Raw genomic sequence first — 13,958 nt, forward strand, 5'->3', positions numbered from 1 at the left:
AGTCCCCGCCGGCAGCACCCCCGCCATGGAGCCGGTCCGCCCCGCCGCCGCCTCCCGCCGCCGCCTCCTGCTGCCGCTGCTGCTGCTCGGCGTGTCCGGTGAGCGGGGCAGCGCCGGGGCCCGCGGGAGGGGGGGCGGGCGGGCGTGGGGTGTCCCCGCGGGTGCGTGCCCGTCCCGCTCCCCCCGCTCCGTGACGCGGCGCGCGCGGGGGGTCCCGGGGCCGCCTCGGCCCCGCGGCGGCTTCGCGGGGCGGCCCCGGGGCGGGGGCACCGCCGGGAGGGGAGGAGAAGGGAGGGGAGGGCGGCGGGGGCCGAGGCCCCGCGGCCCTGCCGGGCACACCCGCCCCGCGCCGCCGGTGCTGCCGCCGGGGGCCGAGAACCGCGGGGGGAACCGCGGGGGCAGCCCCGGGGCTGTGGCCCGGCAGCCGCGACCGCGGGCCCGCCCGGGCCGGTCCTGCCCTGTCAGCGCCGCTCGGCGCGGGGGCAGAGGGCACAGCCGCGGCTCTGCCGGCATTCACCCCCTTACAAATCCCCAGGCTGGGAAGAGTTCTCTAGAAACGCAACGATCCATGTGCTCTGAGCCAGGAATTGTGGAGGCACGAGGCACGCCGATCCCATCTGTTAGGGTTCAGCTGGAGTCGTAACCACTGGCACAACATATGAAATAATAGGGAGACGCTGGTCTGCGAGCAGGACGCTGTTTAAGTGCTGTGCTCAGGCACTTGGTTTACTCAGTGTGTCACCAGAAGGCCAAGGCTTATTTCATACAGTTATAGAATCCCAGGTTGGAAGAGACCTCAAGGATCAGCTGGTCCAGCCTTTCTTGGCAAAAACACAGTCTAGACAAGATGGCCCAGCACCCTGTCCAGCCTAATCTTACAAGTGCACAATATTGGGGAATCCAACACTTCCAGATTATTAGTCTATGTCAGGTAAACAGACTATAAAATGTTCTCACAATTTTTGCCTAGCTTTGATAACTTCACAATATGCTTCCTGTTTTTAATACTTTTTAGAAATCTAGCTTTTCTTTTAGTGTCTGGCAAATTGAATATAGTCCTGACATAATTTACTTAAGAGGGATCTACCCTCTTAAGTGATTCTAGAAAATGAAGTAAAAGCAATGTCTTAGTAGCTAATAATCATATCTTACAGGTTTTTTCCAGTCCCATGCAGTGGAAGTAGATATAAAGGATGCCTCTAATGCTACATGCCTGTATGCAAGTTGGATGATGAGGTTCTTGATAACATATGAATCAAACACTGGTGATTATGTAAGTATTTGGAGGTAACTCTTGCTGAGAACTATATTTTGACCTGCATAGAAGTTTAAGTATACTATGTTACCTAGAGTGTTTGATTTCTTACTTCTTTTTTTTACTGTTAAGAGTATTCCTACATACTCCTTTTAAAACCAAGCATAAGTTCTCAGTCATACAAATGACTCTTACTTAAATGACATACACAGAACTCACCAAGTTTAACTAGTATCAGCATAGTTATGTTTTTAGCCCAAACAGTAAATCTGAACTGCAGCTCAGCACAGTCAAGATTTACAGCCAAGTTAGATTTGTACTTTTGTACTTGAATCTGTACTTGATATGGCTCCTTTCTCATACAGATGTCAGGGAGCCTTTTTCATGATTTTGTAGAATAACCTAAAATAATCTCACTTATCTTGTGCAAGGTTCCATCTAACTCCAGCAGGTTTATGATGTTGTCATGAGGAAGAACTGCTATCTTTTTCTTCTAGAAAACCACAACCTTGAATTTGTCATCCAGCGTGACACACAATGGAAGCGTCTGTGGCAATGACACACAAGCTGCACTTGTGGCAGTGCAGTTTGGGGAAGGTCATTCTTGGAGCATCAACTTTACAAAAATCAATGAAACTTTCCAGGGAGACTTGATCACATTTACCTACAACACCAACGACACAGCTGTGTTTCCTGATGCTAAAAGAAAAGGTAACGTTCAGTGCAGGATCTGACTTGCAGAGCAATCTCAGCCACAAGTGTCAGACCTTGGTACCTGATCTTGTTTGGTGTTTTCAAAGTTAGAAGAGCTAGTAATGTGTGTAGAGAGCTCTGTGGCAGCTCCATATGCTGCCAGCTATTGCTCATCCTACCTCCCTACTGGATAGCAATGCAGACTAGTTGTCTTGGCTGAGTGTGTAATTCCTTTAAGTGGAACGGAATGGGAGGGATAACTGAGCAGCTTTGATCAGTGTGGTGCTGGTAGGCAGCAGGCACATGGAAAATTCATTTTAGTGTGCACTACTTGACCTTCCACCTTGCCAAGCAATGCAGTGTTAGGCTTTCTGTGTACTAATGCATGCTAATAATAGGACTTTTTTTCTCTTTAAGTAAAGGGGTTCACCTTTCTAATGGCTTGTCTAGTTCTAGAAGCTTGGTTACTTCTCTGCATTACTCAGCACTTCAGGTCAGGACACATAGGGAAAACAAAAAACAGAGCTTAGGACTGTTAAACTTAATTATCTCTTACTCTTTGTCTTATGGAATTACATAAAACGTAAGACTACTTCCAAGTTCTTGTAGTTCATAAGGCATTAAAATATTTTTACTTATTTGTAGGACCAGTTTCTGTTGTTGTAAAGGACCCTGCACATCCAGTTCAACTGAATAATGTCTACGTGTGTCATAATGATGAATTTATTGAAGCAGAAAATGTAACACAGATTTTCTGGAATATTACTCTGCAGCCTTTTGTTCAGAATGGCACAGTCAGTAAAAAAGGTGAGCATTTAAATTTGTGAATAAACTTTTTTGTGTTGCACCTTAGTGCAGGGAGCAAAGTCCCATAATAAAAAGTCCACCAGTTCTCAAATGTGCTGTGTTTAATAATACTCATGCAAATATCCTTTAGTACTTCTTTCCTTGTTCCTGGAATAATAGATTAGGAGAACAGATTTAGTAGTGTGTCGTAATGTCGATTGTGTCCATGCCAAGGGGGTAGGCTCCTGAAGTGTGTGTTCCAATAATTGGGGTTTTAAGAATAAGCACTTCAGAACTACTGTTGCTGACTAGTTCATTTGAGCTTGAAGGTTTTTAATTGCCTGCCTTCCAGTGGGGCCTCTGCTTATAGCATTTGAACAGCCCAGAGCCTGTTGTCTCATCTCCCAGCCCAGCTGCTAAAAGAGATGAGCACATCATCCTGGTGCCTGCAGCTTAACAGGGTCACTCACTTTGTGACAGGAAGGACATATCACACTTCTATAACCGCTTAGCTGTCTTTGTGTGTTTTGGTTTCATGTGTCAGAGGTAAGTAGTACTGCATGGATTTAAAACTGTGAACATTACAGAATTTCTGAGAATAGAGGGTAGCTGTACATTTTTTGGAATACTGTGCCACAGTGCCAAGTTTGGGGCTTCTGACTTGGTGATTAACAGACTCCCAATGAGCCTAGATTTCAACGAAGCAATTGATAAGTGTATTGAACTGACTGCTGAGTCATAAGATTTTAATAAAATTCAGCACTGAAATGGTGGTTAAAATGTCTTTTCAGAGTTTAGATGTCGTGCTGATACACCTACTTCTGCACCTACTGTTCTGCCTACTACTGCCAATGTCACTACTGCATCCACCACCACTTTGTCACCTGCTCCAACCACTCCTCCCAAGCCTGTGGAGAATCCAGACACAGGAAACTATTCTCTTAAAAGTGGAAATAAAACTTGTCTGCTGGCTACTGTGGGGCTGCAGCTGAATGTTTCCCAAGACAAGGTGCTTTTCTTTTGTTTGAAGAGTAAAAGGTTGCTGTAGTTATTGGGTGTGAAATCTGAATGCAGGGTGTTTGCTTTGTACGCTGCTGGCTGTCCAGAACTGCTTCTAAGTATTGTATGTAGCACCTCTCTGACATCAGAACAGTGTTGTGGCATAATGTCTGGCTTCAAAACCTTATGTGCATTCAACATAACATGTTATGGGAGTACTTCTAACATGATTAGAAGTCTGGAACTTTCTTAGCTGTTAGGCCTATTGGTCCCTGCAGATACTGTCTTTCCCCTCAGAGGGAACCAGGTAGCCTAATGTGTTGAGAAGCAAAGTAAGACTTCTCTGGGCAATTGTTTGCTTCAGTTTTTGCCAGCATTTAAATTTTTAACTCAAATAGCCTTGGTTTGATAGTAGTCAGGCTCAATCTTCCTGCTGCCGTGTTTGTGACAAGCTCTTCTAGCCCAAGACTGAACAATGTATTCCAAACGACAGCTGAATGTCTTTGTGGTGTGTCTGTGTTTCAGCCTCTCCTGATCAACATCAATCCAAAGACAACCATCGCAGATGGCGCCTGTGGTAACACAACAGCAACTCTGAAGCTGAATGATGGAAATAGCACACTGATTAGTTTCACATTTGTTGTTGTAAGTAACTTCTTTTATTTTAAACTAAGCTTTCATTTAACAGCACTGCATGGTGATCACTCATAGTAAAATCCTTCTGTCACTTGCTGTGGTGGGCCGTTCCCATATGGGAAGTGGAACTGGCTGCCTCAAGACAAACAGGTTTAAAGGCGTAGAAAATGTAAGACTGGTAGATGTGTTGGCCTTTGTAAAGCATGTGTTCTTACAGTTACAAATGCAGAATTGCACACTGACACTTGGTTCTTGCTTCTTAAACAGAAAAACACAAGTGCAAGTGTACAGAAGTTTTATCTGAAAGAGGTGAATGTTACGCTGCTCAACCGTCTGAATGGTTCTGGTAAGGAACAGTGTCTGCCTTAAAGCAAGTGTAATATTTTACTCATTGTCTGCATCAAATACTTCTGACTTTTTTCAGTGTTGTTCATGCTTACTGTTAGCTCCTACTTTATAAGTTGGTATGAGCAAAAATAATGAGCAGAAATGGCAGTAAGAGTTACTTTAAACAGCAGTGTGGGATCATTCTGTGATTCTTGAAACTTCTGCTGGTGGAGTTTCTATATAAATTAATAGAGCTTCTTTACAACTATTTTCAGTAATTTAATTTTTTGAGGTGTGAAATACAGTTGTACCAACTTAGTAGCTTTTTTTCCTAAACCAGCTGTTGTTTTCTTTGATTGAAGATGCTGCTGTACCTTCCAGCCACTTATACTTAACTCTCACTGGGAAAAGAGGCCAGTCCTTCAAAAACTAAAGCATATTTTTTTCCAAAACAAAAGTATGTTGTTTTTTTTTTTTTTTAAGTTGCTTGTCATGGCTACAGCAGTTGAAAGAGCACTAAAGCTAAAACACTTGCAACTCTGCAATGTTGGGATGAGTGGAGATACAAGGAAAGCCTGATGTCATGTGTATATATTGAGGAGAGGTCACTGCCAAGTACTGTAGTAACTTCAGTGCCTGACTTCTGTTTAAGCAGATCAATCCCACTTTGCACTACTTTGCTTTTCAGACTAGTTAGTGTTGAAGTGTTGGCCCCTCAGTCTTATGATTGTTTTAGCAACTGTCTTGCATTTCAAGTGGACATGCAAATTTCCTCTCTTTTTTCCCCCCTTGGTTTAGTCATTTCAAGTGCAGATAACCACAACTTCAGCCAGTGGGATGCTTTCCTTGGGAGCTCTTACATGTGCAGAAAAGAGCAAACTCTTGACATTAGTGAAGATGTTCAAGTACATACTTTTAATCTGCGGATTCAGCCATTCCTTGTGGAGGCAAATAAATTTGCTACAGGTAAGAGTTAACTTTTTTTGTTAACTTTATCAATGCTTGCAAGATTCTTACTTGCTAAAAAGCACCAGCATTGGGTACGAGCATTCATCTTGGAAGCTCTTGTTCCAATTTTTTTTAATCTGTTTTTATATACATGGAGTGAAGAGAAGTTCTGAGACTGACATTCAAGTTCAAGCAAAGCTTTACTCTCACTTAAAAAATATCTGCTAGATATGTGGTTCTCCTTCACAAAACTCAAATGAACTAGAGACACTGAAGAGGGACTTAAGCTTTGCCATGTAGAAAAGATTAGAAGTTACCTGACATTATCTTGACATACAGCTTTTTGTGGCTCCAATATATAAGAAAATAGGACAGAACTTAAGCAAAGTGGACTATGAGAACGCTTTGATGTTTTGTTTCTTTTTACCTGTCAGTCCAAGGATAGGAGTGTTGGGGGGGAAAATGAACTGACAGAGCTTCCTTCAGAGGCAGTGTTCAATATCCAGAACTAAAGAAAGATTTTTAAAATGTTTGTTTGCATTATCTGGGTCTTGTCTGGAGATAATTGGAACGTCTTAAATTCTTCATATTTAGTGTAACCTGGTCTTTGTTCTTAATAATAATACTTACAGCACAGTCTTTTTGGACTAGACTGATATGTAGACATATAGATTGAGTGCACATATTTTAAATTCTTTTTTTTAGACAGAGGTAAGTAACTCTCCAGATGTGTGCAGGGTAAACAGTATTTCTAAAGAGTTAGGGTCCCATTTCATTTTGTAGTTCAAGTTGCAGCTAGCTTTCTTCTTCTCCTAATTACAGTTACTTTATCTGTGTAAGATGTCTCTGTTCTGGATAGATTCTTGATACCAAATCTAGGTCACTTTTTACCCTTAATGATTAAAAGCACAAACCAGACTTGCCTTAACTGTGAAATAGATAAGCCTGGTTCTTAAATATAGAAGAATGGCTACTCCCTTGTCTGGTGCAGATCTTGTGCACATGAAAACTCAGACACCTTTACTTTGCTCTAGGTGTGTGTGTGTGTATATATAAAAAACATATATTTATTGTTATATGTATGTTATCAAACATTCCACATGATTAATACCTAATATGTGCTAGATGTAGCCATGAGAGCTCTGCAGTTCTTTCTGTCTTAGTTTAAAGATGTAAAAATAAGTGATTTTTGAACATGTTCACATTAAGGAAAACAGGTTTTTCTACCACACTTAGGAAGTATTCTGTCTTTATTTATTCTTTGTTGCAACCTTTTTCTCACCTACAGCCCAGGAGTGTTCGCTGGATGATGACAGCATTCTAATCCCAATTGTAGTTGGTGCTGCACTTGCTGTCTTGATTGCCATTATAGTGGTTGCTTACATAATTGGCAGAAGAAAAAGCTATGCTGGATATCAAACTCTGTGAATCTAAAAGTGATTCCTGTTCTGATTTCACTCTAAACAAAGCAAGTGCAAGTTCTGAAGTCCAAAAAAGACCCAAACTTAGGAGTAATTACTAGCCACAGCTAATTGGAGTTGAGAAACAAAGAGAGAATGTTTATCTCAGATGAAGCAGAACTACGGTTTCAGTTTCCCTGCTCTAAGAAGACGCCGTGGGTTTCATAGTTGTTTTGAAGATGTCAAATACTGGATGAATTGCTAGGCTAAGGATTTTATCTTGCAAAAATCCTAAAGCATTTAGGATTTATTTCTGCTTTTTACAAATAGTAGCCTGAAACAAGAACACATTCTGAACTGATGTGCATTGGGCAACTCCCAGAATAGCATAGAATTTGTACTTGCTTATCTCCTTTGCATTCCTTAGTAGTTGTCATAATTGTGGGTTAAGCTGGCAGCATTAGTCACTATGTTGACTTGTGTAGTATTTAACAAGGATTGTATGATGCCCAATAACAACTTCGTTTTCCATAGGATTGAACTTCAGGTTGGTGATTAAGTGATCTCTTGAAGTGGCAGCAGTAACTTACTTACCTTTGTCAGAATTTGAGTAATTTACTCCTGCCTTGGTGTAATTTCAGGAGTCATTCCTATACCCTGGCTGTAAAAAACAAAATGGGTAACCTATATTTGCCACATGGTGGATACGTAGGAAGACTTCAGTGCCACTTCCAAATGTTTTCAAAAAAAATAACAACTGTTAGGCACTGAATTCTTCATTCCTTATTATACCTTGGCATTCATCTGAAATACTCAACTAAGGCAGACTTCTGCTAAATTAATGCAAGCTTTTTTGCTGGCATCAGTTTAAAGGGAATAACCTTTCTAAATATTCCAGAACTTTAAAGTGCACTTAACTTCATACCATACTCTGCACAGAACTGGTCTGTCTTGTTGCTTTGGATGACCATTGTTTAAAGATGCTTTCATTTAATGAGCCAGTATCTGTTGTTGCAGCTTTTAAATCTTCATCTTGAATGGTTCTCTGCCAACCAAAATCCACGTTCTAACTGCCCTCCCTTGGCATTCTGAATGTTCAGCGTACTTTGTGTTTGACTGTTTGCAGTGTAGCATTTTGTTAATGTTAAGAATGCAAAAGCCAAAACTAGTCTGAGATGGACCCACAACACCTGTTTTTCCTTGCTGTATGGAAAGAATAACTAGGCTAAAATATGCAGTGCAACTGGACTGTTCTTAAACTGCAGCTCTGTAGAGACAAACCCTTGATGCACAACTTTTCTCTGGCCTCCTTGTGCTGTAAAACATATTCTTACTGCATGGAAAAAAAGAAGTCTTTTAGACTTTTAGATAAGTGTGGCTTTTTTGCATATGTCATAACATCAGCTGCCTAAACTATTTAATGACCATAACATTGTCTCCCCTTTTAGGATGAGTTTAGCCTGCATCAAAGCTGCTCTAGTGTTTTATTAGTGTTCTCTAGGGTTGTAGAGATGTCTGTGGCATGTTTGTATACAAATCATAAAATACACTTCTTTCAGTAATGGTTTGGGTTGGTTTTGTTTTTTTCTGTAAAAAACAGTTTACTCTTGACACTATCTAAGGAAGCAGGTATGGGTGGATAATACTATAGCTTGTAGTCTACAGCTTGAATTTTGCATCAGTTACTGAAATTCATTTTAATGAAAGTGGGGAACCTGCTATAAATTTAATCATGAAACAGGCTTCAAGACTTACCATTTTAATTTAAAAAAATGGATCTAATGACTTTCATATTAATATATCCTCAAATGCAGAAGTTCATATAGATTTTTTAGCCTTTTTTTTTTTGTGAGTGATGTTCAGTGGCACCAGTTAAACATGCATTTCTGTTAAGGAGTAATCATCACACTGTATTTTTCTGGCCATGCAAATTTTTGAACTGTACACAGTTTCCAAGTGATAACGTAGAAGATTTGTGCAAACTGCTCCCAAAAATCAACACTAATACCTTTGCAAAAGCCTGCAAGGACATTGGCTCAGAGTTTTAAGCACTCCTAGACTGATGTGCAGACAACTGGTTCAAAAAACATCAAATTTCACCTGACTTCCTGTTGTTATAAAACCACTAGTTTTCCTGTATGTATTGCTCCATAGGGAACTGTCAATCTGTTTAACTTGTGCTCTAAAAAATAAAGATTGTTCTATTTCTTAAGGAAACTTGTTCACATTTTTTAACTGATTTGAAAATGGACGTCTTGTATTGTCTTTTTTTAAAGAAAATAAACTAAATGAGTAAGGTCAACTCCAATCAGTCTATACCTGAGATTCTGTTACGTAGCTGGCTTTGTTCTGGTCTGTGGAAACAGCACTTCAATAGCATGTGCTTGTGGATGTTGAATATTAATATGGGTCATCTATCATAGAGTGTGGTTGGGTTTGTGCCTCATACACAGTTTACTAAATAGTCAGATTGTACTCTAAAATGCCAAGACTTCTGATCTTTTACGTTAAAGATGTCATACTAAGAGGTCTCAAAAGAAGCAGTTCTAGATAATGAATAATGGGCTTGGGTTTTTTTGGGGGGGTATTTGTTAATTTGTTTTTTGTTTGGCTGTTTTTTTAATTTTTAAATTTACCAGAGTGTTCTCTGTTGCATAGCATATACCAATAAACCACAAAATTTGGGGCTATTGGTTGAATGTCGTGATTGGAGTTAAAAAGGAAGGTAGCTTTTATACTGGGGCTGAGAAAGTTTTGGGCCAAAATTTCTGGATTACTTTGAATGGAGGCACATTCAGCCGAAAAAGCTGTTCCTGCTGGCCCCAATGCAGGGCCTGTGCCATGGTGTAGTTGCCAGTTCTGCTTGTGAAGACACCTCTCTGAAGCTTCTAACCAGAACAGTGACCATCCCTGGTCTGAAACTATAACCTCCCTCTGGGAATTCTTTGCAGTTGTCGTAGTGTGATATGCAGCCATCCCCTTCCTCTAAAGAACACAGGGAATTGTCTGTCCCTGCCTGCTGGGCACTCTTCATACTTAACAAATCCATTCGTGTTTAGGGTTAATGGCCCATTATCCAGCATGCAGGAAATCGTGTCTCTTGATCTTCAGTGAACAAGGATGACTAAACATTGAATGCAGGTTTCTCTTTAAGGTGCTTAAATATTTTCTCAGTAGTTCCTTTCCTCTTTTTTTTTTTCTTTCCAAGTGTTGCTCTGCTTGGCAGTAGGTGCCTTCAGATAGTCTGGGTTTAGTATTTTCAGGTGTGGAGCCTCCAGGTGTTCTTCCCCTGAGCCAAAGGCTTTGTATAGGGTTTCATGAAGGGGCAGTGGCAAGTGTGTGCTGGACTGTAATAGGCTAAATCAAGACAGTAAATTTTCTGTAACTAATGCTGATTCTATGGAAAACTCAGGCAAAAAAGTTTTATAAGAAGTGCTGCTTTATGAGAAGCATGTAAGTCAGGCACCCTTCCAGGCACAATATCAATATCTTACCAAACCTCTCCTGGCACCAGGCAGGTGGAGCTCTGCTCTCGTTACCAACAGCACAGAATGCCAAGCCCTGTCCCCATGTCTGAGGTGTATCCCTGAGTTTGAAACCAGTTCCCAGCATTGTTTGCTAATCCTTGATGAGTGTTTATATCAGCAAGGTGCTCCTCACATGTTTTATAATCTGTATATAACAAACCAGTGTAGCATTACAGCTGCCTCTTCTGGTTTTTTCCTCCTCTGTGGATTTCAGTGAGGTCTGTGTCCTTCTCATCTGAAACTGGTAACCCTTTTTTGCTGAAAATAAAGGTACCCAACCCAAGAGAGTCTTTCAGCGTTTTCCATTCAGTGCTTTTCAGTAAGTTTCCACTTTGTTACTTGGATTGTCCATTATTTCTTCATGTCTAGAACCCAGAGAGGTGCTGGTGACTTGAGGGTTGGGAAGACCCTTGGACAAGGCAATAATACACCAGTCTGGGGGGTTTGTTGCTTTATTGCTGCTAACTCTGAGGTGTGATCAGCTAATGCATGCTCAGGCTGCTGGTTTGTCCTCACATTTCTGATTTATCCTCGCTAGAGGAAGCTGAAATTAAATGTAGAAATCAGAAGAAGTATAGTACCAATATAATTATGTGTGTAGAATATATGTTTAAAGAAATCACTCTTTCCATCAATTCTTTACTCAATACTGATTTTACTTTAGATGTGTTACTGTATCTAATGCAGCATAATTTCTCAGAAATGCCTCTTTGCTCCTTGCTTTCTTTGGTTTCTAATGCCTGATTTCCCTTACTAACTTACTCTCCCTTGCTTCTTTTTTGTTTTTCTCCTTTCTGCAGCCCAAGAATGCCCTGCTGATTCTGACCTGAACTTTCTTATTCCCATCGCAGTGGGCATGGCGCTTGGATTCCTTATCATTCTTGTCTTTATATCTTACCTCATTGGAAGAAGAAAAAGTCGTACTGGCTATCAGTCTGTATAATCTCTTAATTCCATCTCTGTTGCCACCTTCCCTGCTCATTTCCCTTTCCCAGACTCCCTGATCTGCCCCTTTAAAAAGAAGAAAAACAAATTAATTCATGGTTTCTTTCTTTAAAAAGATTTAAATCACTCCATGGTAGGATAACATGCCATGAGTATGAAGATGAGTTGCGATGACTTGAAGCTACTGTATGATTTTGGAAAAAGTAAGTGTTCTGAGGACCATAGAATTGAGCAGAGGTGATGTGTGTCCTTGTGAAAAATTATTTTGAGGAAAGAAGACATCTACCAAGCTTTATGTTGTTTAATCTTTTTATACAAGAAAATTTCTAGCTGCCTACAGCTTGTCTTGGATAATGCTAAAGCTAAAACTATAATTAAAAGTGTGAATGCTGTGTCAAAAGGGACTGTACACGCAGTGGGAAAAAATACCAAGCTCTTAACAGACTTCTATGGGGAACTTGGCATATGGCTGTTCTTGTGAACCAGTCTGAATTTCCTGTTCCTTCTGAATGTAAAGGTGGTACCTGATCTCGCTAATAACATAATATGAGAAGGGCATCTGAATCTTCTAGTAAATTAATTTGTTTAACATCAGTATGGAGAAGTTGACTGCTAACATATATTGAATAGCTTTGCACTTAGCATGGTGTCTAATTTGCTAAGATAAGGCTCAGTCCTGGAGAACTTTAGCTACTCAGAAAAGCCAACAGTCTGCTAAAGGAAATGTCTCCTGTGCTATTTTGTTGGACTGCATTTTTCCTTTTGTTCTGAGCTCAATTGTGAAATGAGGGTGGGAGGCTGGAATTTCAGTGGCTGCAGTTTCTCTCAGCTTTGATTCTGAACATAAAAGAAATTACACAGCACTGCTCCATGTGAGGCTCAAGAGTATTTTGAGAGCACTCAAAGACTGACTAAACACAGATTGCTCAGAGATTCCTGCAGGTCCTTTGGACAGCTTTCATAGGTTAACAAGGGATCACTGAAAAGCTGTGATTTAGGAGTGCAAGTGAAGATAAAAAACCAGTTGGTTTTGGTAGAATTAATCTGCTTTTAACCTCCTCATTATTACTGTCTCAATGTAAGAGCACAAAATTTCTAGCATGAGGAATGCTGATCGTAAAGCAGAATATATATATATATATATATAGTGAAGAAAGTGACTTCCAAAGGAATAAGAGCATCTGACCTGTTTGAAGACGCTTTCTTTGTTATTAATGCCATACCTTTTGCAATTCTATGTTCCATATATAAACTGTACCAAAATATAAGTTAGTCGTTAGTGGTTGTGTTCTGCTTCATTCCCATCAGGTTCATGTTGATGGGATGGAAGGATGAAAGAAGCCTCTTGCTCTTTCAGCCTTTTTGGTCCACGTTGGCAAAAGTCTCGTGCAGCCAACGAGCCCTGATCTCCAGCTGTGGGACAGCTCAAGAGCTGCCAGGTCTGCAGAGAGCTACTGAGGGCACACAGAGCTCTGTCCTCTGCAGCAAATGTTTGCTAAAGCTGCTTTCATATTTAATCTCTTTGTGCATTGAGCCCATGTCCACGTTGTAGGGAAAGCACCTTGGGTAATTCACGTGCTTAGAGGTGACAGCCAACACTGGTGTTTAAATAACTCACAACAGCTCTATATTCAGGGAAGGGAGATTTCTGAAGAGTTAGTTTTGATGTCTGAGAAATGCCTGTACATTCAATTATTCTTGTCCTCACTGTGACCAAAGATACACTCTACCTGAATCTGACAAAAGTGACTTTGTACTGCAAATGGGCTCTTGAACCAAGTTGTCTTTTTTTAGGAATGTAATTTAATGCTGCTGAGTTGGACTGTGTGCTTCAGATTTGGTTGTCTTGGTCTTTTGTATTGTACCTTTGCTCTTGCAATACTTGATTTCCCTGCCAGAGTGGTGAATGGAATTATTTCAAGGCTGGCAATTTCTGAATAACACCCCCTGGTGAGTGTGGTGCTTCTCTGCTGCCAGCAGATGGATCCCAGCTATGGTTTCATGCTCAGATTGCAGATTGAAGTATTTAACATCACTTTTGCTAGGCTATTTTAGTAAAATGTGGTCATTTCCCAGATGCAGACACATACACATATATATATTTTATATATACATATAAAGTATTATTTTGAGCTTCAATAGAAGTCAAAAGTTGATCCAGCACTTTCAGGTTGTTGCAGCATGAAGAGTGGTGTATACAGTTTTCCAGATCTTGAAATGACTGTACAAATATGCTGAAAGCAGAATATGTGTGTGGAAAATAAAGTTAACTCTTGTGTTTATAAAGCTTTGTTTCAGTGTAAGTAGACAACACATGCCATTTCTGAGAGCTTTTCCAATGGGATTGTCAACATGCCTGGATCTGGATGTTGGTGGGGAAACAGAAGCTCTTGCTTCTAGGCTGTTCACACATTTGCATCCAAACAAGTCAATTTTTCTTTG

At 40.6% G+C, this 13,958-nt stretch overlaps 1 protein-coding gene across 3 annotated transcripts; it reads left to right on the forward strand.

Annotated features, from left to right (window-relative positions):
• LAMP2 (lysosomal associated membrane protein 2) lies at nucleotides 1-13,802 on the forward strand. 3 transcript variants are annotated; one of them, XM_027687325.1, is made up of 9 exons: nucleotides 1-98; nucleotides 1,155-1,273; nucleotides 1,753-1,966; nucleotides 2,594-2,755; nucleotides 3,526-3,743; nucleotides 4,259-4,378; nucleotides 4,637-4,715; nucleotides 5,495-5,662; nucleotides 11,372-13,802. In XM_027687325.1, the coding sequence occupies exons 1-9, from the start codon at nucleotides 26-28 to the stop codon at nucleotides 11,512-11,514; spliced, it is 1,296 nt and encodes a 431-aa protein (XP_027543126.1). In that variant the 5' UTR covers nucleotides 1-25; the 3' UTR covers nucleotides 11,515-13,802. The 3 variants fall into 3 exon arrangements, with proteins under 3 accessions (XP_027543126.1, XP_027543127.1, XP_027543128.1); XM_027687326.1 differs by lacking the exon at nucleotides 11,372-13,802 and adding an exon at nucleotides 6,933-9,261; XM_027687327.1 differs by lacking the exon at nucleotides 1-98 and adding an exon at nucleotides 526-931.
• Nucleotides 13,803-13,958: the final 156 nt, after the last annotated feature.

The sequence above is a fragment of the Neopelma chrysocephalum genome, unplaced genomic scaffold, assembly GCF_003984885.1.
Source record: "Neopelma chrysocephalum unplaced genomic scaffold, ASM398488v2 Primary Assembly neopelma1_73b, whole genome shotgun sequence".
In the NCBI taxonomy this organism is placed as follows: domain Eukaryota; kingdom Metazoa; phylum Chordata; class Aves; order Passeriformes; family Pipridae; genus Neopelma; species Neopelma chrysocephalum.

Bases quoted from the DNA above. Each gene is read 5' to 3' on its own strand.
- LAMP2 (XM_027687325.1), top strand. From the start codon at position 26: ATGGAGCCGGTCCGCCCCGCCGCCGCCTCCCGCCGCCGCCTCCTGCTG. The intron at 2,756-3,525 runs GTGAGCATTTAA...ATGTCTTTTCAG, and splicing joins TGGCACAGTCAGTAAAAAAG to AGTTTAGATGTCGTGCTGAT. The intron at 3,744-4,258 runs GTGCTTTTCTTT...TCTGTGTTTCAG, and splicing joins TGAATGTTTCCCAAGACAAG to CCTCTCCTGATCAACATCAA.